This window comes from Amblyraja radiata, chromosome 20 (assembly GCF_010909765.2).
Source record: "Amblyraja radiata isolate CabotCenter1 chromosome 20, sAmbRad1.1.pri, whole genome shotgun sequence".
Lineage (NCBI taxonomy): Eukaryota > Metazoa > Chordata > Chondrichthyes > Rajiformes > Rajidae > Amblyraja > Amblyraja radiata.
The window spans coordinates 29,295,939-29,321,310 of NC_045975.1; the positions used below are offsets into that span (position 1 = coordinate 29,295,939).

The following is a 25,372-nucleotide window of genomic DNA, read 5'->3' on the forward strand; positions in this document are numbered from 1 at the left end:
GTGGGAAAGTTGGTCTGAAGGGCCTGTTTCCACACTGTATCACTCTATGACTCTATTAGGAATGTAGTTAAACACTTGGAAAAACTTTTAATGATAACTTCATGGTAACTTCTAATGAGCCAAGTTTCTGATTTCCAGATTTATTTAAAAAAGAGATTGAATTCATTGTATAGCGGGCTGCTAGTGCTTCAGTAAGGCTATTTAATCACAGCTGCAACAGGAGTAACCATGATTTCCCCCCTCATAATTCTTATAACTGATAGTAGTTTTGCTTCTGAGTCAGAAATTAGTGATTAAGAAAAATATTCATTCACATAACATGGACATCATTGGCAAAGATGACATCTATCTACAATTATATATTTCGGGTGTTTAGCAGTCAATTCCAATGGCTACATAGGCCGAACCAGAAAGGTTTTTACCAAAATCCAATAGTTTATTATTCTGAGTACTAGTGATTAATACTTGACCTAGTTGATTATCTTGAGTTTTAAATTCTCCAGTTGCCATGATGGATTTGAACTCTCTCCTCTGGTTCAATAGCCCAGGTATGGCAACAAAACTTGATTACAGTGCTACCCATCCTCAAATAAACATTATTGTTCTCTTGTGGGAGATCTAAAAGATCACTTCATATTGTGCAGCAGTGACTAGCCAACACTATTTCCTTAATCAATATTGCAAAAATATATATTTTTCATAAGATTGTTCTTTGATGCCGTCTCCGTTGTTGCCTGGCTCTTGCAGTCTTCACGTTGATGCAGCAAGGACCAAATAAATGCAAGTTCTTTTATTTTCAACAGTATTGTTAGATTGAATAGTAGTGAAAATATTCCCCCTGGATTCTTGTTTATTTTAATGTTTGGCTAGAGATCTGACCATGTTAAAGTAGTTTTATTTAAAAATTAGCAATCAAATAAAAAGTATTAATTAAAACATTGTTTCAGAACTTGTATTTTAAACCTTAAACTCTCCCCAAGACTAAATGTAGCTTAACTCATCAATGAGAATCACATAACCAAAATATCATTAAAATCTTCTCATCGTTTTTGTCCATAGTAAATTAGTAATTAATTCCTTCCTGAACCCACCCCTATAACTACTCTGTAGTGTTTACAAAAGGTGCTTGCATTTAGGAATGCATGCAAACTAAATAATTCTCAGTTACTGAAAATCAAAAACACTGTAGATGCTGACAATCTGGAATAAAACTAGAAAATGCTGAAGTGTTTGCAACCTGAAATGTTAACTATTTTTCTTCCCAGCAATGCTGCTTAACTTGTTTAGTATCCAGCATTAATTTTTCATCTCTGAAATCGTTGGAAATATAAGGTATGTGAAATAACAAATTGGCAGATTCTGTTTTACCAGTTAATGTTCTTTATTATCCATGGAGTAGGATTTTCCAATTGCTTTACCAGTTACAGGCCCTTTGGCCCATATTGTCTGTAGCCAACATGATACCAAGACCTACTTTTATTTGCCTGCACATGATCCATACTCCTCCATATCCACGTTGCAATCCAAAAGCCTATTAAATGCCACTATTGTATCTGCCCCAACCACCAACCCTGGCAATGCATTCCAGGCACTCACCAATCTGTGTAAAGTTGCACTACACATCTCTTTTAAACATTGCCCCTCTCACGTCAAAGCCCTCTAGTATTTCCAACCTGGGAAAAGGTTCTGACTGTCTACCCCATCTATGCCTCTCATACATATAAAGTATATAACTCATTTAATTCCTGCCATCGGGAAGACGGGTATAGGAGCCTGAAAACTAATGTCCAGGTTCAGAATCAACTTCTACGCAACAACCATCAGACTATTGAACACTCCAACCTCTACCTAAGCTCAGAATTACATAGATGCAGGAGACATTGTTTTTGTCTTTGCACTATATTGTTTGTGTTTTTATATGTACTGAACCTTTTGTTGTTTATGACAGTGTTTACAGAGTACTATATTTACATATGTTTAAGTAAGGATTATATTGTTCCGTTTTGGGACATTGACAACAAAACTCTTGAAATGTCGATACCTCTACCAGGTCTCCCCTCAACTTCCGTGTTCCAAAGAAAACAGACCAAGTCTGTTCAGCTTCTCCTTATGGCTAATGCCCCTAATCTCGACCATCCTTTCCAAAGCCTCCACATCCTTGCTGTCACGGGGCAACTCTGTACGACTCGAAGTGAACTGTTTTGTTCTACAGAACAATTATTGGAGATCCAATAGACTGCAGATGTTGAATTCTGGATCAGCAACCAATCATTTCAACCTGGTGGGACATACTCAAGGAAGGAAGAGTTCATGTCAGTTGTGCTTTTTCCTTCCTTTCCACGCTGGGGGATCCTGCCTTGTCAATTAGAATTATTTGGCCCATTGAAATTCTTTTCCATGCACAGATGTTCCTCCAGCATACTGTTTGTTGCTCTTAATTATTCATGGAGTCCGCTTGGCTTTATGCCCTACTGTCCCAGACTCATTGCCACGGTGACATATGATCCCGGACCCCCACCCCCACCTGTTGGGCCAAACCTTAACAACATTTCAAGAGGAGATGTGGAATCAGATCTCAGATCTCAAAAAAATATTTATTTTCACGTCTTTTATTAGGAGATTATAACATCCAGCAAGACTTCAAGCACCAACCGCCAATGGATACAATAAAAAATATGACATAACCACGAATGACTGCGTGTTCCTGGGAATGCTGTCTGTATTTGGATCTATGGATTCATAAGATGGCATATTTTAACCCTCCTGCTCCAATGCCATGCACTCCTAAGACAGAGCTGGAGCAATTTCGATGGTGTTGATTCTGAGGACCGTCTGAGGTTGAATATTTACTACAAAAAAGAAGCAAAGAAAATAATGTTTAAATTAAACCGCAAACTCAGAAGGTAAAAAGTTGAAGAAAAGTCAATGGTGGCACAGTGGCGCAGCTGGTAGACCTGTCTCACAGCAGCGGTAACCCAGGTTCGATCCTGAATTAGCGTGCCGTCTGTGTGGGATTTGCACATTCTCCCTGTGTCCGTGTGGCTTTCCTCACGGTACTCTGATTTCCTCCCATTTCGCAAATATGTGTGGGTTTGTAGATTAATTGACCTCTGTAGATTGCCTCTAGTGTATAGAGAGTGGATGAGAAAGTGGGATAACATGGAACTGTTGTGAAGGTGGTGAATGATGGTCAGCATGGATTTGGTGGGCTGAAGAGCCTGTTTCCATGCTGTGTCTTTCAATCCAATCAATTTATATTTACAGAAAATGATTGTTATATTAGGATTATAGTTCTAAAAAAAAGTAACCATAATTCAAGAGGAAAGATAAATATACTCATGAAGATAAATTGATATTATTATTATTAAGATAGATTATATATGAAGTTAGGAAATGCCATGCTGGAACACTGGATAATGGACATGGACTGGTTCATGTGCTGAGAAGTTGCAAATGGAATACAACATTGTGCAATCATCAGCCAACACCTCCAGTTCCAATGTAGAAACAAGGAACTGCAGAAGATGGTTTACCGAAAAGGACACAAAGTGCTGGAGTAACTCTATGGGTTAGGCAGCATCTCTGGAGAACGTGATAGGTGACCATTCGGGTCAGGACAGAAGAAGGGTCTGAATTTGAAATGTCGCCTATCCACGTTCTCCAACCGTATGATGAATACGAGGTCCTTTAAGAAGCAATGGTTATTGGACCTACGCCTCAGGACATTGCAACCTGCTATTCACTGAGGCTGGGATGACTGATATCTAATAACCTCAAATCACCTTCCTCTAGCGGCATTTCTCATTGATTGGCTTCAGTTTAACTAAAGCTCAATGATGGTCAAATATCATCTTACAATCAGCAACTGTGTTCTCACACAGATTACAGATTGATTTGGCCACACTTGGACCAAGGCTAATGCCAAGTTCTGGTTACAATGTATATACTACCACACTCTAACAAATGCAAAATAAAGCCCATAAGAAACGGCTTTGTCAAGGCCTATGTGCAAACGTCAGAGTTTGCATACTCTTGAATGCAGCAGTGACGCAAGCAGCAGATCTAAATAGTACACTAATGTTTGCCACACAACCTGCTGAGAAGTTTTGATAAAACACTAATCTAATTATAATACATAAGCACAAAAAGCTGGAGTAACTCAGCGGGACATAAGCAAATTGCTAGTTTACATTATTAAAATACCGGCAATCTAACTTACTATTTTTCCTACGGTAACGCTTCCTCCGTTTGAATCTGAAATGTATTCTAGGCCATGATTCCGTCTTCTCAACGACCGTTGCCTCTACTCGTACAAGGTCTCGCCTGAAACAACAACCTACATTGTTAAAGTGCCTTCGACTAACGGAAATATCATCAAGGCCTTTACAAGCTGTAAATTAGACACTGCATTTTGGCTCTCAATAACATTGCAAAGTCACATCATATGTTGTATTGTTATGATGACAACAAATTGATTTCTTACAAGGCACACAGAAGCGAACTAGCAGCCTAGAGCACTTGGAATTGGCACAATCTCAACTCAACATTTAATAGGAAAGCTTGCTTGGGGAACTTCCATCAGCCAGGCTTGATAACAAAATCTGAAAGTGATTTCAAGTCAATGCAAGTGAGATGGTCATATTTAAGCTAATGTGATAACTCAGCTCCTGCTGGATGCATTTCAAAAGTTATTTTGTCTAGATAGCTTTAATAAGATTAATTTTACTACGAGAGAATCCTTTGATTTGTAAACTAAACCTTACCCAAGAAGTGGTCTTCCGATGAGAGTGAAATCATCCCCACCAACCAACAGAACCTGTATAAAGCATAAGGAAAACCAAGGACTATGTCACTATTTCTAATCATACATTTCTTTCTGACATGTTGGGGATTGTTTAAGATCAGAGCTTCCTATCCAACATAACGAAACATTCAAGCTGAACAGATAGACAGTTCACTTCCATAATTGCACTCACTGTCTCACAACCTTGGGCAGGCTAGGACTTTATTCCTTGGAGCGTTGGAGACTGAGAGGTGATCTTACCAAGTTGTATAAAATCATGAGCAGCGAAGGCAAGATAAATGTACATGGTCTTTTTCTCAGGGTTGGGGAATCTAAACAGGGCATAGGTTAAGGTGAGCGGGAAAGATTTAATAGAAACCTGGGAGGCAACATTTACATACAGAGGGTGATATGTATATGAACAAGCTACAAGTGGTTGAGACAGGTACAATAACAAGACTTAAGAGACAATTGGATTGGTACATGGATAGGATAATTTAGATGGTTATGGGCCAAGCGTGGGCAGGTGGGACTAGTATAGATGGGGCATATTGGTCAGTGTGGGCTGAAGGACCCATTTCCATACTGTATGACTATGACTATATAAGGGGCATTTGGACAGATACTTGGATAGGAAAGCTTTCTAGGGATATGGTTCAAACATGGGTAAATGGGATGTGAATAGATGGGCATCTTGGTCAGCACAGACGAATTTGGCCAAAATACCTGTTTCCATGTATTATGACTCTTTGCCCCTTACCTTTTCTAGTCTGATCCTGTCTCCACAGCCTGCTTCAATGTGATTTTCTATCAGAATCAAGTCTTCATTGGTTACTTTCCATTGTCTACTTGCAAAGTGTACAACTGCAAACAGTCTGCCGTATGCTCCTGCAGTGATCAACTCCTTAACATTCTGTACAACCTCTGCAAACAAAATAAAACTAATTGTCTCAATGAGCAGAATCGGATTCAATAGAAATAAATATCAAAGTTATAATCTAGTATTTCTCTAGCAGAGGCAGACAATACAATATTTAAGCCTCAAGTGCTTTACGGGAATGGTGATTGTAATACAGAATCATAGAAATTTGATGTAATGAGATGATGCCTGGACAGGACAACATATATAACTTAAAATCTTACCTAGGTGATGTTTTGCCTCTTCTATAGGATCAGGCAATTTGATCTCAGGCCATGGTGGTTTTGATAATGATGTTACCGCTTCTTTTCTGTCAGATTTGATTAAAATGAAATAATATCAAGTCTCATTCTTCGTTATAATCGCACGTAAAGTTCTGGTTATGTACTGGAGCATTACACTGAACCTTTTAAAAATGGTTTATAGTTTAACAAATACATTCAAGGCAATTTTGTAATTACAAATATTGTGCAGTAACATCCACACAGATAATCATTCAAAATTCGTAAATGAGCTCCTCATTTAAATAATGCAATTCTGCATGTTTTCTTTTAAAGGGGTTACTTTTAAATTGGAGCCGAGACTCCAATAAAATTCTGTTGGGAACAAAGTGCACCCAACCCCAGCAACAACTCTGCATCCAGGCCAGAACATTTCAAACCTGTTCAGTCATTAGCTCTGGTTTTTGAACGTGCTAAATGAAAATATGTTTCCCACTTCTCTCTTGTGGATAATATTGGGACTGAATGTCTTGAATTACAATTTAAATTACAATTTAACTCCTGTTGTCCTGTCACAAATATTCTGATGTGATACTGAATAACCAAGATAAAGAATACAGGACTATACTTAGAACCTCTGCAACATGGCAACCATGACCATAGAGTTCTCTGTGGTTTACCTATTTCTGCACTGTATCACTGATGGTGGCCTTTTGTCTCAGACATATATCTGCAAGTGTTTACATAAGGTTATCAATCTTAGTACTTACACAACCTGAGACAGGAACATTGAAGATGACAGTAAGTATGTAAAAAAAAAAAACACAAATTCAAAAGCAAAACATAAAGTATTATAGGAACTCTGTGGGTCAGTCAGCATCTGGGGAATGAATGGACAGTTGCTGTTTCGGGACAGTACCCTTCTTCAGACTGTCAGTGAATGAAAATCCTCCATTGTTTTGTGTTACAAGCTGAAAATATTTCCTTGTTATTAAGTTAATGGTTAAATGTAAACCGTTGGCTCCTAGCATGTCAGGAACCAGAAAATGGAAAAATAAATTGAACTCCACAGCAAACACAATACTGGAGGCTGAGCAAATTTCTCAAATAATCTATCAAATCTCCCGAAAATTTAAAATGTGATGTTTGCAGTTGGTTTAAAAATGCAAGGAACTATGAAAGTAATGCTTTGGAGGTTATCAATGGAGAATTCTGAGTTATACAAACATCTGAAGAAATGATGAAATTGTATCACTGATATTACGTTTTCCTCAGATTTGTGTACTGGCAAAATACTTTGTCGTGTAGACAGCCAACAATTTCCCAATGACTATTAGGCCACCATCTTTTTTTTAATTCATGCCTTACCACACAAAAATAAAGTGAAAAGCATAATATCTCTTGCTAATACTCCCTATGATAGCGAGTGCAAAAATATTGACCATATTTAACAATTTTATGTCAACTCCATTTACCTTGGTTGAATTGTATTATTTTGAGAACTCTGATGTCTTGCAGTGAATGCCAGTGATGACACTATAAAACAATGTTATTTGTTACACGTCACAAATTTCACATCAAAACAGGACATAAACAATTTATATAAATTTTGAAATAAATCACACCTATTCCATGATCAAAGTCATATTCAGTAAATTTTCTAAAATTCCACACATTAAAATATTTTGTGTGCATAGAACAAGCTATTATACAGTTTACAGCCACATCTGGAGTATTTTGCTTTCTGGGGCTATAGTGTACAAAGGGAATTTAATCATGCTGACCTCATATAAAATATAAAATATAAATTAGGCCTCAGCTCGACTACTGTGCTCAAGAACACGATAGTTTATGGGTGATTCGATGTATTTATTTTTGGGGTGTGAAGGAGGTGGATAAAGTGGTTGACAATATTGAGGTGTGGACAGATCAGAAGACGATGGTAATAAATGTGCAGTATTCAACATATTTAGCAGATGAGATGCAACACAAATAAATGTGTGGTAATTCATTACTTGGAAGAACATAGTCTAAGCTGCGCAGAGACAGAAAAAAACAGGGTACAATTATACAAGTTACCAAAAATTGAGCCAAACTTCAACAGACCACACTTCATTCATCCGTTTCCTCCCTCAGCTCCATCTGCAACGTCCCACTCCTCAAACCTCTATCATCTCTCAGTTGACAAGTTCAAGCCTTCACCAAAACAATTCCACCATTCTCCATCATCACCTCTGTGACACTCCACACCCACCTCAACACTTGTTACTCACTGACTCGAACCCTCCCTGCCCACCTGCCTCACCCACCACCTCCCCACCCGCTTCTCCGTCATATTCAATTCCACCTATCTATTTCCTCCAGAGATGTTGCCTGACCCGCTGAGTTCAGATTCAGATTCAGATTATTTAATGACCACACAGTCAAGCTGGTGGAATTCATGTTCAGTACAGGATGTTACACAATAGGCTGATTCCCGTCAAACATAACATAAAACACATCAACATACAGTATACAGTACATGCATTACAGTATACAGTACATGTGTTACCCCAACACATTGTGTTTTGTTCAAGATTCCAGATCTACAATTCCTTCAGGCTTGCCTCACCATCACTACGTCCCAACCAAAGATTATAGAGGGTCTATAATCTTTGGTCCCAACCCTCCTTGCCCACATCTCCATCGTCTGACCTGAATGGCAAATTCTACTCCTATTCCTTCTGACCCATCCACCTCCCGACCCTCCAACTGCCAAGCCAGCCCTCACTTCCACCCCCTGGTCTTCCAGCCCACAGCCAGCCCACGCTGCAGAGTGCCCGCTCACCGGCGGCCCGGACCCGACACCAGTTCCAGCTCCAGTTGCCGAGCAACCTCACGCAGCCTCTCGCCGCCATCTTCCCGGCGGAAGCGCGGCGCGGGTCGGGTCCGTGCGGGAACTCCCTCCGGCGAGGGGGGCGGGATAGGGGACGGACAGCGACGCTGCGGTAAGTGTGGATGTTAATGTGTAAAGCACCGAGATCTGCCGGGTGCAGGGTGATGGTGCCCTCGCCTTAGTCAATCATATCACCCAGTGCTCGCCCCTTGGTCTCTGGGGGTGAGGGCGGCGCGTCCAAGCCCCGCACTAACCCCGGCCGCTGCTCTATCACTGATGGGCGGCTGCTCTCTCACTGAGAGGCCGATAGATACCCTGTCACTGAGGGGCCGATACCCTGTCACTGAGGGGCCGATACCCTGTCACTGAGGGGCCGATACCCTGTCACTGAGGGGCCGATACCCTGTCACTGAGGGGCCGATACCCTGTCACTGAGGGCTTACTGCTCTATCACAGAGGGCCCGATACCGCCTAACGGGTTGAGATGCCAAACCGAGATCTCATCTTCTGCCAGATGGATGTTAAAGACACCCAGAGATATTCTGCGAGCAGTGAGTGACGTTTCCCCCACTTTATTGCTGAACCTTCATCAGGGAAGAAGAAATTAACAGTTACATTCTTTAACAACAGCAGTGAATTCATTTTGAAAAATACCCACTCCAGTGGCTGGAAAGTACTTTCAGTTGTGAAAGGTGCCGAGCAACTACCTGTGATAGTTTTAGAGCCATATAACCATGTAACCATATAACAATTACAGCACGGAAACAGGCCATCTCGACCCTTCTAGTCCGTGCCGAACACATAAACTCCCCTAGTCCCATATACCTGCGCTCAGACCATAACCCTCCATTCCTTTCCCATCCATATAACACCCAGAGCCGTAGAGCTATACAGCACGTTGAGCTGCACAAGCCCTTCTGCCCAATTTATCCATGCTGACTAATTTGTGAGTCCCACTTGCCTGCGTCTGGTCCATACCCCCCAAACCTTTCCTATCAGTGTGCCGGTCCAATGCCCATTAAATGTGCTAATTGTACTTGCCTCTATCACGTCTAAATCTACACTTTCTAGTTTTTGACTCCCTTACGCTGGGAAGAAGGAGGGAGGGGGGGGATTCTTCAGACCTTTCAGATGCTTTCCGGGTGACCAGAACTGTATTCAGTACCAGGGAGTACAAATACCTTGGAGTGCACCCAGAGCCGGCTGTACTTTTTGAGATTGCTCTGCTCCTTCAACGTCTGCAGTAAGACGCAGCAGATGTTCTACCACTCAGTGGTGGCCAGTGCCATCTTCTTCTCTGTCGTGTGCTGGGGTAGCAGGGCGAAGGCCACGGATGCAAATAGGATTAACAAACTCATCAAGAAGGCTGGCTCTGTCCTGGGGGCGGAGTTGGATTCATGGGAGGTGGTCTTGGAGGGGAGGATGCTCCTCAAACTGCAGAGCATCTTGGACAATACAGTTCAACCCCTCCATGACACACTGGTGAACCTGAGGAGTACCTTCAGCAACAGACTGCTTCTGTCATGGGGTAGACTGACTCCCCTGCCCAAACTTTGCACATCCCCAATCCTTAACACTCGTCATTTTATTTCATGCATTTTGTGTTTTATGACTGTTGGCAGATTAATTTCCCTCCTGGGATAAATAAAGTTCTATTGTATCATATTCCAAAAGTAACCTTACCAACATCAGTCTGAAGAAGGGTCTTGACCCGAAACGTCACCTATTCCTTCGCTCCAGAGATGCTGCTTCACCCGCTGTTTCTCCAGCATTTTTGTCCACCGTCGATTATTCCGGCATTTGCAGTTCTTTCTTAAACATCATGTATGTGCCATTTCCTATATTAAATACCCTGAAAAATGAAGACAAGCATGCCAAACACCACACAGTTCTATGTTATAGTCTGAAGAAGGGTCTCGACTCGGAACATCACCCATTCCTTCTCTCCAGAGTTGCTGCCTGTCCTGCTGAGTTACTCCAGCATTTTGTGTCTATCTTCGATGTAAACCAGTATCGGCAGTTCTTTCCTGCACAGTTCTATGTTATAGATATTAGTTCATTTCCTGTGCATGTTGTATATTTTCATGTCCTTCCCTGGGAAAAAAACCTCTTGAAATAATGTACGACAAACAGCATTTGTAGAAAACCAACACGGGTTTTCTCTGGGTGCTCTGGTTTCCTCCCACACCCCAAAGGTTTGTAGGTTAATTGGCTTTGGTAAAATATAAATTGTCCCTTGTGTGTAGGATAGTGCTAGTTGTTGGGGCGATCACTGGTCGTCATGGACTCGGTGGGCTGAAGGGCCTGTTTCTGTGCTGTATCTCTAAACTAAATGAAACTGGACTGTACATATGCTGGTAGTTTTGTTTAAAAAATACTGAGAAAGCCAAAAGATCCTTCAGTTTTTGTTAAGCAATTTCTTACAAATTTGTGTGAAATGAGAACTTCTGAGCTCTGCAATGAATGAATAAACGAGAGCATGAATTTGAAATATGATTATGAGGTTACTTTTTCATGTATGTAAAATCGACAAGTTTACAGCTTAGATTTTTACAAGATGCCCGATAAGAAGCAACTCATGAAATGGTGACAACGTGAAGTTTTTGCTGATGCTTGCATCTATTGTGTGTGTACATGTCGGTATGTCTATGGTGGGACAGGGCAAGAGTATTTACATAAGAATTATTCTTTCAGATTGAGAGAGTGGGCTCTTAGAGGATGTTTGGGTTAGTGAGAGCATCTTGAAGTAGGGTACTTGGATTTAGAAACATATAGAAACATAGAAAATAGGTGCAGGAGTAGGCCATTCAGCCCTTCGAGCCTGCACCGCCATTCAATATGATCATGGCTGATCATCCAACTCAGTATCCTGTACCAGCCTTCTCTCCAAATCCCCTGATCCCTTTTGCCACAAGGGCCACATCTAACTCCCTCTTAAATATAGCCAATGAACTGGCCTCAACTACCTTCTGTGGCAGAGAATTCCACAGATTCACCACTCTCTGTGAAAAATGTTTTTCTCATCTCGGTCCTAAAAGACTTCCCCCTTATCCTTAAACTGTGACCCCTTGTTCTGGACTTCCCCAACATCGGGAACAATCTTCCTGCATCTAGCCTGTCCAACCCCTTAAGAATTTTGTAAGTTTCTATAAGATCTGCCATCAATCTTCTAAATTCTAGTGAGCACCAAAGAGGTCTAAACTACCATTTAGACCAAAGAGTAATGCCCCTGTCCCACTTAGGAAACCTGAACGGAAACCTCTGGAGACTTTGCGCCCCACCCAAGGTTTCCGTGCGGTTCCCGGTGGTTGCAGGTGGTTGCCGGAGGTTGCAGGTAGTGGAAGCAGGTAGGGAGACTGACAAAAACCTCCGGGAACCGCACGGAAACCTTGGATGGGGCACAAAGTCTCCAGAGGATTCCGTTCAGGTTTTCTAAGTGAGACGGGCATTACAGTGTGTAGGAAAGAACTGCAGTTGCTGGTTTAAATCAAAGGTAGACACAAAATGCTGGAGTTACTCAGCGGGATAAGCAGCATCTCTGGAGAGAAGGAATGGGTGACATTTCTGGTCGAGATGTTTCGGGTCTGAAGAAGGGTCCCAACCCAAAACATCACCCATTCCTTCTCTCCAGAGATGCTTCTTGTCCCGCTGAGTTACTCCAGCATTTTGTGTCTATCATGGAACAAAGAGTTGCCTGTTTGAGATTGTGATTGACATTTTTTTTCTCAGGATTATAACTCTGGAAATGTCTACGCCTTAGAACTATAAAGGTGGAGTCACTGACGTTGACAAATATTTTAAACTAAGGAAATGCAGGGGAATATAGAGAGAGAGCAGGAAACGGGTGCTTTTACTAGAATTAGGTCAGCTGAGATTGACTGAAGGACAGGGCAGGCTGGTGGGGCTCATTGACCTGCTCCTGATTCTGTTTATGTTCTTAAACACACCTTCAAATTCATCCATTAACTGTATCTTTAACCGTGCCCTTTGTCCAATATGGAAGTTGCCATATTGCGACATTGAGCCATATTGGTAAATATGGACACCTAGATACTTGCTGCTCCCAATTGACAGAAAGTATGGTCATATAATAATTGGTTGGTGGTGGTGGTAAAGGAGTACCCTGGTGTTAAGGAGATGGGAGAAGATGGGGGTGCATTTCTAAAATGCTAGAAATATTGGCCAAACAACCATGCCACAAAGCGGCTTTGGCATATCGGCACTAAGTTTGACTTTAAGCCTCATTTATACGCTTTCATTATACTGCCTCTGCCAGCTGATACCCTATGTAACACACGACCTACGGGAAGGTGGGAAATCTGGTTGCTTCCTTGGAAGGACTTTTGAGTGAGTCAGTATCCTTTAAGTACTGAAGGTTAGGCCACTGAACAGCTGGTACAAAAGGAACACGCTGGGCACACCTGAAATCAGGGTGTGTATATCAAAGTTAACACTCAACAAAAAGTAGTGGAAGAGTCAATTTACTGTAAGGGTAAAAAGGGAAATTCATCAATCTATCCTTAATTGCCAGCTGCCTGTATTTTCAGTGAAGAAATGTGAAGATGTGTGAGGCAGATTTTTAATACAGAGAGTGCTGGGTGATGGTGGAGGAGGCAGATACAATAGTGGCATTTAAGAGGCTTTTGGATAGGCACGTGGATCTGCATACAGGGAATGGAACTATGAGTCATACAGCGTGGAAACAGGTCCATCAGCCCAACTTGCCCACACCAACAAACATGTCCAATCTACACTGGTCCCAACTGCCTTCATTTGGCCCATGTCCTTCTAAACCTATGCCATCCATGTGTAGGAAGGAACTGCAGATGCTGGTTTAAATAGAAGATCGACATAAAAAGCTGAAGTAACTCAGCGGGTCAGACAGCATTTCTGGAGAAAAGGAATTTATGGCGTTTTGGGTCGAGACACTTCATCAGACTGCCTGAAGAAAGGTCTTGATCCAAAAAGTCACCTATTCCTTTCTCCAGAGATGCTGTCTGACCCGCTGAGTTACTCCAGCTTTTTGTGTCTAGTCTATCCATGTACCTATCTAAATGTTTGTGGAGTTATAACTCTTAGGCTTATAGACTTGTAGTGACCGTAGCTTGCTGTTTCTCTGGGAATTGTGGAAGGGATATGCACCGGAAGAAATGCCCCCTCACTAATGTAGACTTCTATTATCTAACCCTTTGGAGCCAAGTATCCCTCATAAACCAATGTATGTCCCTGGGACAGGGTAAACCTGTGGGGTTGGGTTGCTGTGCACATTTGGTGTTCTCCACCTGCTATCTGCTCAATACCTAATGGAGTCAGTGTGCAGAACATCCATTGAACACCTTTTATTCACACTTACCAGGGGAATCTTCTTCACAATGATCTGCACTTTTGGATATACTAGCAACAACTCTGCCACCTCCTTATTCTTTGTACACCCACACCTTTAATTGGTACTCATTGACTTTTTGTGCATCCCTTCCTCAATTGAGTTCTTATCTCGTCATCTCTTGCATGTGCAATCCCTATATTGTTACCATTTATAAAGTGCTTTAAGAAATTGTCCTTTTACATTAATGATGCTCTATAAATGCCACCCCCTGGAATTATGGCTCATTGCTTCTCTACACAGAAGTGTGGTGAAGCCTTAAAGGTAATGTAAGCCTTAAAGGTAATTTGTTTTTTTTATTTGCTTCTTTTATAGATTCAACAATGGAGGTCTTTGTGTCTCAAAATTTAGAGTTACTACAAGAAGAAAGGACAGCTGAAATTGAAGAAACCAGGTATACTTTCTCAAAACTCCCTTTTATCTTTAAGTTTCATGAGCTTATGGTATTCAGCTCCACATCTCTATTCATTGTTTCCTCAATAAATTTATAATTTATGACCAACAGTTTAGTTTTCTGATACCTTTCACCTGATTGCTACAGGAATGAAAACTCGACTCCAAATGAGAGATTTCTGATTCAAATCAACTTGCAATGTTGAATATTCATGAGCTTATTGATAGAAGACCAGATATTGATTCTGGCTCTGACATCTGTTTTTTGTAGAAGATTTTTAAATGCCAACTGTACTGATACACAGCTTGATGGATATAATAAATATTGATGATCTGTCACTTGGAAAGCTCATGCTTTTAAGCAATCCACCAGGAGATTTCAGTCAGTAAATGTATGTTGAACAAAGCTGATTAGATTACTGTGGTCGTTTTCAGTTCTACCATTTGGTGGAGTGTCACCAAGGAACAGATCCAATAACTTCCAGCAGTCTTAAAATGTAGGTGTATATGCAAAAGGAAGAAAGTATACAACATATTAAAGGTGTGTGCTAACAAAAGGCTATGCATATACACGCGGAACTTGGTCCCTGCTGATTGGGAAAATGATTCCAACTTTAATGGTTGAAAGCCGATTTAGAATTGAGCTCATTCTTTGCACAAAGTTATGTGATCTGTGGAGAAACTCATAACAAATGGATAGGTGGCATTTTGGGTTAAGACCCTTCTTCAGACTGAAGTTTATCCACACATCCTCTGCCCTTATCCTAACTTCAGGTACTTCCCCTGAAACCGCAAGAGACATAACGCCAGTTTCTGCACCTCCTCTCTCACATTAATCCAGGGACCCCAACAGCCCTTCCAGGTGAGACAGAGATTCATATGCACCCTCTCTAACCTGATCTACTGCGTTGGGTGCTCCCAATATGACCTTCTTTACATAGGTGAAATTAAGTGTAGACTAGGTGACCATTTCGCCAAATACTTGTACTTGGGCCATCAAGGACTGCTGCATATCCCGGTTGCAAACCATTTTAAGTCTTCTTCCCATTCCCATACCGACCTTTCTTCCTGGGGACCTCCTCCACTTCCAGTGTGAGGCCACACTCAAACTGCAGGAACAGCACCCCATATTCCATTTAGATAGCTTACATGGCCAACAGTAAGAGCATTGAATTCTCCAATTTTAATTAATTAACCCCCTTTCAACCCCCTTTTAATCATTTAACCCCCTAACAAGTCCCCCCTTTCCTCCCCTCTCTTCCCTATGCCCCACCTGGATGCATACCCATTTCTCCCACTCCCTTTGGCATTCTCCGTCCCTTCCACTTAAATTCCTTCCTTGACTTCACATTTCTTTTCTCTTCTCTCCCTATCTCACAGCCTTTTGCCTTATTTTCCTCTCTCGCCTTTGTTCACCCTCCACCAATCAATCCTCCCCTCCTGCACCAGTATCCACTTGTCCTGCCCCCACCTCTCTTGCAGCTTTCTCCCCCTTACTATATTCTGTCTGAAGAAGGGTCCTGACCTGAAACATCACCTATCCATGTCTTCCAGAGATGCTGCTTGACCTGCAGAGTTACTCCAGCTCTTTGTGTCAATCCTGTTACTCATCATACTTGATTTGTTGATCTAAATTGGTGCCAGGTGTAGCAGTGCCTCACATATTAAATTAATAGTCTTGTTTTCAAATACTTCTGTAACTTCTTCACCTTATCCTATCTCTGCAACTTTTTTTAGCTCTGCAACTTCTTGAAATTGTTTTTCCTACAATTCTGCCCTCTTGTGCATCCCTGATTCTTTGAGTCACCCCATCATTAGTGACTGTATCTTCAGCAGACAAGGCTCAAAGCTTAGGAATTTCTTCCCCATTTCTCTCCACTGCCTGTCTCTCCTCCACCAAACCTGTCTATTTTAATTGCATGTTTTGCTGTCAAGATTGATCTGAATTCTGATGTGAAGCACATTGAGATTTCCCCCCCCAAGTCAGGAGTGCTGTATAAATGCAAGTTCTTTTTGACTATTTTATACTGTTATTTTTGTTTGGTTATTTCAGGGAATGGCAGGAAAATGTCTCTGTGAAAAAACTCCAGCAACGAGGAGTATGTCTGGTGAAGCTTCAGGTGGCAAGCCAGAGAACTGGACTGTATGGACGCTTACTTGTCAGCTTAGAACCGAGAAAGTATGAAGCCAGCGCAACATTGCCCAGCAATAACTTTGGTCCTGGTGTGTTCATGTTGAGTTCTTCCTTAATGCTGTCACATAAATTGCATCAAAAATATACTGCAGTGTCTGATTGCTGTCGCATTCAACTCTTCTCAGAAAAAACCTCATACGTGAAGAAATAATTGTAAGGCACAGAAACAGGCTCTTTGATCCACCATATCCAATCAGATCATCTAGATATGGGCTAACCAATAATTTGTAATAAAAGAAACAAAGTACTGGATTAACTCAGTGGGTCAGACAACATCTCATCTCTGGAGAACATGGATCGAGGCTGTTTTGGACCGAAATGCTCCAGAATGCTGCCTGACCTGCCTGAGTTACTACAGCTCATTGCGTTTTTTTATGTAAACCATCATCAGTGGTTTCTTGCTCCTCAATGAATTGTAATGTTATGCCATAGTCACTCTTCACTAATATTCTATGCCCCGGTTCCCCATATGTCTTCTTCGCCACCTTATCTAACTGTGCTGTCAGCTTCAGGACCCTTGAAGATGTATAGCGAGGTTCCTTTGTTTCTCCATACTTCCCATGACCTTATCATTCATTTGTATAACCTTTCTTTATTAGGCCTCCTAAAGTGCCTCACCTTATACATGCCTTTCATCTCATTGCACTGCCCATTTTACCAAGTGTTCAATATCAACTTGCAGCCCATAGCAATCCTTGTCACTATCAATGATACCACCAACTTTCATATCTTCTTTAAACTTACCATTATACTTTCTACATTCATATCCAAATCGTTAATATACATAACAAGCAGTAAAGATTGCAGCACTACTCCCTGTGGCACAAAACTAATAATGGGCCTGCATTGACTTTATGATGGATATAAACTTTCCAGATGCTTTCTCTGACTGATTAAGTAGTTTGGTGTTGCACGGTTGTTGGTTTCTATTCCCAACCATATTAATTTACAATCTTTGTAAGACGACTTTCTTTGTTTTGATTGATTAAACTGCAGAATTCACAGGGGATGCATGCGGTTCCCACAGATTTTGTTTTGCCCTTCCATGTCCCAATGCCAGATGTCTGGTTTCTATTCAGCTACCTGTCAGGCAGAGATGAGATGTTCAGTGGAATATAAATGTATCCTTCTTCCCTTAAAATCAGCCTCCTGAATAAAGGCTTAGAAAGTGCATTGAGATGTGATTTCAAGGATCTGCATTCTTTCTGAAGCAGGCATTGTTGAACATGGAACAAATTTAGGTTCATGAGACCTAGGAGCAGAATTAGGCCATTCAGGCCATCAAGTTTACACCGCCATTCAATCATGGCTAATCTATCTTTCCCTCTCAACCCCATTCACATGGCTTTTCCACATAGCCCCTGACACCCTTACTAATCAAGAAACTATCATAAATTGAAACGATCCTATTATTTATTTTTGCAGCAATGTTTTTTCTAATTGTAGTAGGGAATACAACACTGCCTGGTGGTACAAAGCTTCATTTGGCTGAAACTGGAATGTTTTGTGAGTGGGCATTTGCATTAAATGTTATCTTTCCTTTGTTCAGGGGACATTGTGGGTCTATATGACAACCAAGGCTCCACTCCATTGGACCAACTTGCATCCGGTGTTGTCACACGCATCACCCAAAAATCAATTACCGTAGCCTTTGATGAATCCAGTGATCAACTAAACTTTGATGGTGATTCTTCCTATAAACTTTTGAAATTGGCTAATGACGTCACCTATAAGAGAATGAAAAAGTAAACATTATATTTTGTACCTTAAACCGTGTTAACCTTTAACTGGTGCATGTTTGGTATTTTTAAGAAGTGAATGTAGTTTCTTGTTATATGCATCAGTAGAATATATCAGCCAGATATTACTACATTTGAACTTCTTCTTATTTCTGTTATACTACATTTAAAACGTGTGGATAGCAGAATATCACTGCATTATTATTTACATCCATCACTTGATAATTCAGACCTCTACTCTGCTTCTGGGAACAAGGTTGAAAAGTACCTTAATGTTTGTGTTTTCTATCTCTTGAAATATAACATATTTTTCACAGAACCCTGTAACGTTTTGGCAACTGATTTTAAATAATTTTTTGAGGTTTAGACTCATGTTTAGAAAATTCTATTCCATCGAAGCTTCTCTGCATTAAAAAAAATATTTTCTTTCTAGTGCTTTAAAAGCCTTAAACCAAAATCATGCTGGACCAGCCTCTAATCTCATAGATGTCTTGTTTGGTGCTTCCGAGCCAGGCTCTCCATCAGCAAGTCAAAGTAAGATCAATTTCTTAAATATTTTATCTTCATTGTCGTGATAATATTGAAAATTCAACTTTTACAATGCAGGTACATTAAAAACTCAAAAAAGATAGAAAAACAGAAAGTATTGGAAACACTCAGGAGGTCAGGCAGCATCTGTAGAAAAAGAAACGGGGTTAACATTTCAGGTCCAAGACCCTTCATGGGTTGAGGTTTATTATTGTAACGTGTAACAAGTTAAAGTGAAAAGCTTTGTTTTGCAGGCTATCCAATCAGATCAGTTAACACTATACATAAATACAATCATCAAACTCAAGTAAAATAGATAGAGCAAAGACTTGACTTTTGACATATGGTGCGGAAACAGGCCCTTCGGCCCACCAAGACTATACCGACCAGCCTATAGTGTACTATACCATACACTAACACTAGGTTCCTCACCAGGGACAATTTTACCGAAGCCGATTTACCTATAAACCTGCACATCTTTGGATTGTGGGAGGAAACTGGAGCACCCTAAGAAAACCCACATGGTCACAGGGAGGAAGTACAGACTCCGTACAGACAGCACCCGTAGTCAGGATTGCAACCAGGTCTCTGGTGCTGTAAGGCAGCAACTCCCTTTGTGTCACCGTGTTGCCCTAGGGGGAAAAAGGGGGAAGATACAGAGTGAACCGGAAAGGAGCAAAGGTATTAATTTTCTGCAGCAGAGAAGGTTGGGGTATGAGAACAAAACAAATGTCTCTGATCGGGTGGGACAAAATGATTAATTCAGCAATTAGAAACATACTATGCTTTGTGTTATATTTTGCCAATGGTAGGGCTATGGGACATTTACAGCAGACCAGGCTATACTGATAGAGAGTGAAAAACTGAGCCAAAATCACATACGGATTACTTGATGGAAATGCCAAGTTCTGATACAGCCTGAAAGGAAGAACTTATTGGCTTAAATTGGGGAATTCATAATGGAGACCAAAAGTTTCAACATGCCCAAATGGAAGATTTGGTGTTCGTTTGTGCTTAATCCTTGTTGTAACAGTGCAGGAGGCCACAGCCAGACCTGTCTACCTGGGCAGATGCTACCTGATTTGCTCATCATTTCCAACATTTCCTGTTTTTACTTCATATTTAAGCATCAGCAAATCTTTTGACTTTCAATGTCCTTTCCTATAAAGCGAATGTTCACTTTGATTCCACACACTTAAAACAAAAGTAGACACAATATTTAAAGCTGGAAGAAAATATATATATTCCACTTCTGTTCAGCATTGAACTCAGAAAGGTGGCTAGGTAAATTAGAATTAGGAATTCACTTTATCGTTGAATTTTATATTACTTGCAGATAAATATGTGAAAAACTTTCAGAACAATGCACTTATTATAGTCACATTTACCATGTTGCTAAACTGCCGTATGTGCGTGAATTAAACTCTTTTGATAAGAAGTCTTCTTTGCTGTTTTTCTTTAGACATCCAGGAGTTGTACAATCCTCGTCTAGATGACTCTCAAAAAGAAGCTGTAACTTTTGCACTGTTGCAGAAGGAAGTGGCAATTATCCATGGCCCTCCTGGCACTGGGAAGACAACCACAGTTGTAGAAATAATTCTGCAAGCTGTGAAACAAGGCTTGAAGGTGATAATATTTTACATGAGATGTACTTGGAATATTTTACTTGACTAATTCACGAGCGAGGAGTGCATCTGTGCTTCATTCATCACAGGACTGGTTTTAGTTATCAAGAAATCGGAACGTGATCAGAAGATGATGAAAGGCCTTGGTTCCAACATGCAAGACAATGGTGCCACTTTTGTGATCTTTGGTAAACTTCTACCCTGCACAGAATGGGCTTTGTAAGCATCCGAACAGCAATTCGCCATCGTTATATAGAAACATAGAAAATAGGTGCAGGAGTAGGCCATTCGGCCCTTGGAGCCAATACATGATTCAATATGATCATGGCTGGTCATCCAAAATCATTACCCCGTTCTGGCTTTTTCCCCATATCCCTTGATTCCCTCAGCCCTAAGACCTAAGTCTAACTAAATATCTGATCCAAAGCATCCTCTGCATGGCATATCCAATGACTGAAAAGCACTAGTTTACGGAGAGCAAAGTAAAGGTTGAGAAGAATTATGGGAATATGTGAGCGAGAGATTAAAAAAAAAAAAGTCTAAGAAGGCAAAAAATACTCCAATTTTAATTTATATTTAGAAAACTACAGAAGAAATTGGAAGAGCTCTGGCTGAGGTACATCATTAGACATAGGTGAGGTGCCGGAAGACTGGAGGATGGCTAATTCTATGCCCGTTTTTAATAAGGGCTGCAAGGAAAAGGTTGCAAGGCTGCAAGAAGCGAACTATAGACCTGTAAGCCTAACATCTCTGGGAGCAAAGTTACTAGATTGGATTCTGAGGGATAATCTATCCATGTATTTGGAAAGGCAAGAGTTGATTAGGGATTCTCAGCATCATTTTGTGCATGGAAGAGTATGTCTTATGAATTTGATTATGTTTTTCTTTTTTAAATTAAAATCTTTTTAATTTAGTTTTCAGGACATAACAAAGTGCAAAGTTGTTTATTTGTTACAGACAGAGTGTACGAAAAGAATAAATAAAAAACAACTTATGCTAACATATAACAAGACAACACCAATAAAAGAAAAATGAGATACCAAAAATAATCCCTCCCCAGTCACTGCCAGTGAGCATAGGCAAATATCAGCCTGTCACAACAATAATCCATGATATATGAATGGGTAGACTGTTAAGCTGTTAAACTGTGCTTGATGATCAAGCATTTATAAAGTCTGGAATGCATTTAAAAAAGGCCCCCACGCTTTCTGAAACCTTCCATTTGAATGTTGAAGTGAGTACCTGATTTTCTCGAGCTTTAGGCAGGACATAATATCTGTCAGCCATTGAGTATGAGTGGGCGGGGATTATGTTTTTCTGAAGAAATAACCAAGAAGGTTGATGAGGTTAGTGCCATAGATGTGAACTAAATGGACTTCAGTAAGGCCTTTGATAAAGTTCGGCATGGTAGGCTTCTTCGGAACATTAGATTGCATTGGATGCAGGGAGAACTTGCTAACTGGATGCAGTGTTGGCTCAATGGTAAGTAACAGGTGATGGTTGAAGGTAGATCTTCGGACTAGAGATCTGTGACTAGTGGTGTGTCTTGGATTGGTGTTGGGCCCATTGCCATTTATCATCTATGTCAACAATTTGGTTGATAATGTGAAAACATCAATATGAATAAATTTGCTGATGATCTTAAAATATGTGGTGTCATAGACAGTGAAAATGGTAATTAAGAATGACAGCAGGATCTTGATCAGTTAGGCAAATGGGCCGAGGAATCGCAATTGGTTCTTAATTTTGATGTGTGTGACGTGTTGCGTTTTCACGTCAAACCAGGTCAGGAACTTCACTGTGGATGGGTAGGACCCTACGTTGTAGTTCAGGAGGACGAACACCAGAATATGGTGTCACAGAGCGGTAGGATGGTGAAGAAAGCATGATGACTTTCATCAGTCAGGGAATTGAGTATAGAAAAAAAAACAAGGTGCTGAAATAACTCAGTAGGTCAGGTAGCATCCCTAGAGAACATGGATTAGTGACATTTCAGGTCAGGATCCTTCATCAGACTATAGAAACTGGGAAGTCTGAAGAAGGGTCTCTACCCGAAACGGCACCAATTCCTTCTCTCCATAGATGCCGCGCCACCCGCTGAGTTACTCCAGCATTTTGTGTCTACCTATAGAATCTGGAATGTGAGTTTACCATTGTACGGGGTGTTATAGTTCAGCATTTGGAGAGCTGTGTCCATTTCTGGTCACATTGCTATAGAAAAGATACCATTAAGCTGGAAGTACCAAGAAGATTTACGAGAATATTGCCCAGACATGAGACCCTGACCTATAGGGAAAGGCTGGGCAGGCTGGGATTTCACTTCTTGGAGCACAGGAGGCTGAGAGGTGATCTTCTAGGGATGTATAAAATCATAAGGAGAATTGATAGAATGATTGCACACTTTCCTAGGCTAGGGGAATCAAGAACTAGAGGGCGGAGGTGTAAGATGAGAGGGGAAATATTTACTAGGAATCTGAGGGGACAATTTATTGCTCCGAGGGTGGTGGGTGTGGAACGAGCTACCACGTGAAATAGTTGAGGCAGGCACAATAATATTTAATAGCCATTTGGCCAGGTTAGTGGATAGCAAACATTTATGTGGCTTAGGGCCAGGTCTGGGCAAATGGGACTAGCTTGGATGGGTCATCTTGGTCTGCACAGGTGAGTAGGTCCAAAGTGCCTGTTTCTGTGCTCTATGACTCTGTCTCCATCTAGGAGGAAAAAGGGTCTCATCCCGAAACGTCACCTATACTTTTCCCCCAGAGGTGCTCTCTGACCCGCTGAGTTACTCCAGCTTTTTGTGTCTATCTTCACTAAATGTCTTCGAGCTCATTAAATTCTGAACAAATGGAACTCTTGTAAAAGTAATTTTTGAAGAGGTTACTTAACAGCAATTAAAGAGAGCACCATCTTATTAAAACTTCATCTGAATTTATTGTCCATACTTTGGCTTCTGTGGTGAATAAAAGAAGCAACTCACTTGATTCCATTGCTTGTTACAGCACAACCTGTGGCAGTGCAAGGTACTGAGGCCACAACCTCTGGATTTCTACATTTAACTGCATGTGTCTGAGAAAAAAATTGTCAAATTTACTTAATAGTCCTAGTAGCCCTGCAATAATCTTAATGCAAAATCAATTCACAAAAGTAACTTGTTTAATGGTAATTAATTGTAATTTTAATAATTTCAATTGCTGGCAGCTGTTGATTCCTGCAAGTTTCTGGGTGCTGAAGATGATGATCAGATGAAAATGTGAGGGCATTTTAACAGAGTGACTATCCACAGCAGCTGAAAAAGAGCAAATAGAGTTGTAACATTGTGCAAACAATTGTATTAATTTTAAAAGTCCTCTGAAACTTGGCTCATTTTGTACATCTTAGACATAGAAGATTCTGTATATGGGATACAAGTTAGCAGTGAGGGTTCTCATTTGTCCATCTCCCAGATTGGAGGAGGTTGTTTGGGAAAATTAATGACATTTAATGGAGCTGTCTTTTGGCATTTTAAACCAGACGTAATGAGGTTAGCAGTGGATGTTATGTTTATTCACCTTCCTGAGTGAACGTATGTACAAGAGAGAGTCATAACTGCAGGATGAGTTGAGGGAACTGTCTTCTGCTGGTTCATACAAAGACGGACACAGAATGCTGGAGTACCTCAGCAGGTCAAGCAGCATCTCTGGAGAAAAGGAGTAGGTGTCGTTTCGGTCGGAATCCTTGTTCAGACTCTGAAGAGTCTGGTATTTTTATCCCACTTTCTGATTGACGGGAAAATCGCACAAGATATTTAAGGACAATGTAGAAGAAAAACAAGTAGAACTTTTTAGGCATTACTCTCAATCTTGAAAGCAGCTGGATATGCATCCCTGGATGCATCCCTGCAGTAGTACCGCACTCAATGCATATAGTTCGGCCATAACGGGATAGTTGAAACCACGCGTTATAGAAAATCGTGTTATAAAGGCACAATATGTCAAAGACAAAAGGCAGATAGGACTAGAGAGTTAATTAAGTTATTTTTCTCGCTGAAATTTGAAAAGCAAATGTCTTCTTAATAGCCAAAATTTTATTTTTAGTTACTGCAAGCTAAAAATATTAAAGACTCTATGTTATTTTTTAATGGAGTATCATGGCAGAAATAGCAATAGAAGCAAATGTTTGTTAATTTCAATGGTCACCTGCTGTGAAACTGACAGGTAAACACAAAATGCTGGAGTAACTCAGCAGGACAGGCAGCATCTCTGGAGAGAACGAATGGGTGACATTTCGGGTCGAGACCCTTCTTCAGACTGTTGTCAGGTGAATGGGTGGGACAAAGATAGAATGTAGTCGGAGACTGGTGGGAGAACTGGGAAGGCGGAGGGGACGGAGAGAGAGGGAAGCAAGGGCGATTTGAAGTTAAAGAAGTCAATGTTCATACTGCTGGGGTGTAAGCTACCCAAGCGAAATATGAGGTGCTGTTCCTCCAATTTGCGCTGGGCCTCATTCTGACAATGGAGGAGGCTCAGGACAGAAAGGTCAGATTGGGAATGGGAGGGGGAGTTAAAGTGCTGAGCAACCGGGAGATCAGGTAGGTTAAGGCGGACTGAGCGGAGGTGTTCAGCAAAACGATAGCCGAGTTAGTCTGTGCTTAGTCTCGCCGATATTCAGGGTTGACACCTGGAACAGCGGATACAGCAGATGAGGTTGGAGGAGGTGCAAGTGAACCTCTG

At 41.0% G+C, this 25,372-nt stretch overlaps 2 protein-coding genes across 2 annotated transcripts in view; one reads left to right on the forward strand and one right to left on the reverse strand.

Moving 5' to 3' along the window:
• Positions 1-2,593: 2,593 nt before the first annotated feature.
• mrpl21 (mitochondrial ribosomal protein L21) lies at positions 2,594-8,864 on the reverse strand. The gene is made up of 7 exons (XM_033039173.1): positions 8,751-8,864; positions 7,399-7,459; positions 5,927-6,012; positions 5,544-5,707; positions 4,764-4,816; positions 4,220-4,323; positions 2,594-2,849 (listed from the first exon to the last, which is right to left on the reverse strand). The coding sequence occupies exons 1-7, from the start codon at positions 8,818-8,820 to the stop codon at positions 2,785-2,787; spliced, it is 603 nt and encodes a 200-aa protein (XP_032895064.1). The 5' UTR covers positions 8,821-8,864; the 3' UTR covers positions 2,594-2,784.
• Positions 8,864-25,372, forward strand: part of ighmbp2 (immunoglobulin mu DNA binding protein 2) — a 49,518-nt gene continuing 33,009 nt past the window's right edge. The window contains exons 1-6 of the mRNA XM_033039172.1: positions 8,864-8,910; positions 14,497-14,575; positions 16,628-16,797; positions 18,318-18,513; positions 18,941-19,041; positions 20,498-20,661. Of these exons, the coding sequence (XP_032895063.1) occupies positions 14,505-14,575; positions 16,628-16,797; positions 18,318-18,513; positions 18,941-19,041; positions 20,498-20,661 (702 nt within the window). The 5' untranslated portion in view covers positions 8,864-8,910; positions 14,497-14,504. The remainder of the gene's footprint in view (positions 8,911-14,496; positions 14,576-16,627; positions 16,798-18,317; positions 18,514-18,940; positions 19,042-20,497; positions 20,662-25,372) is intronic.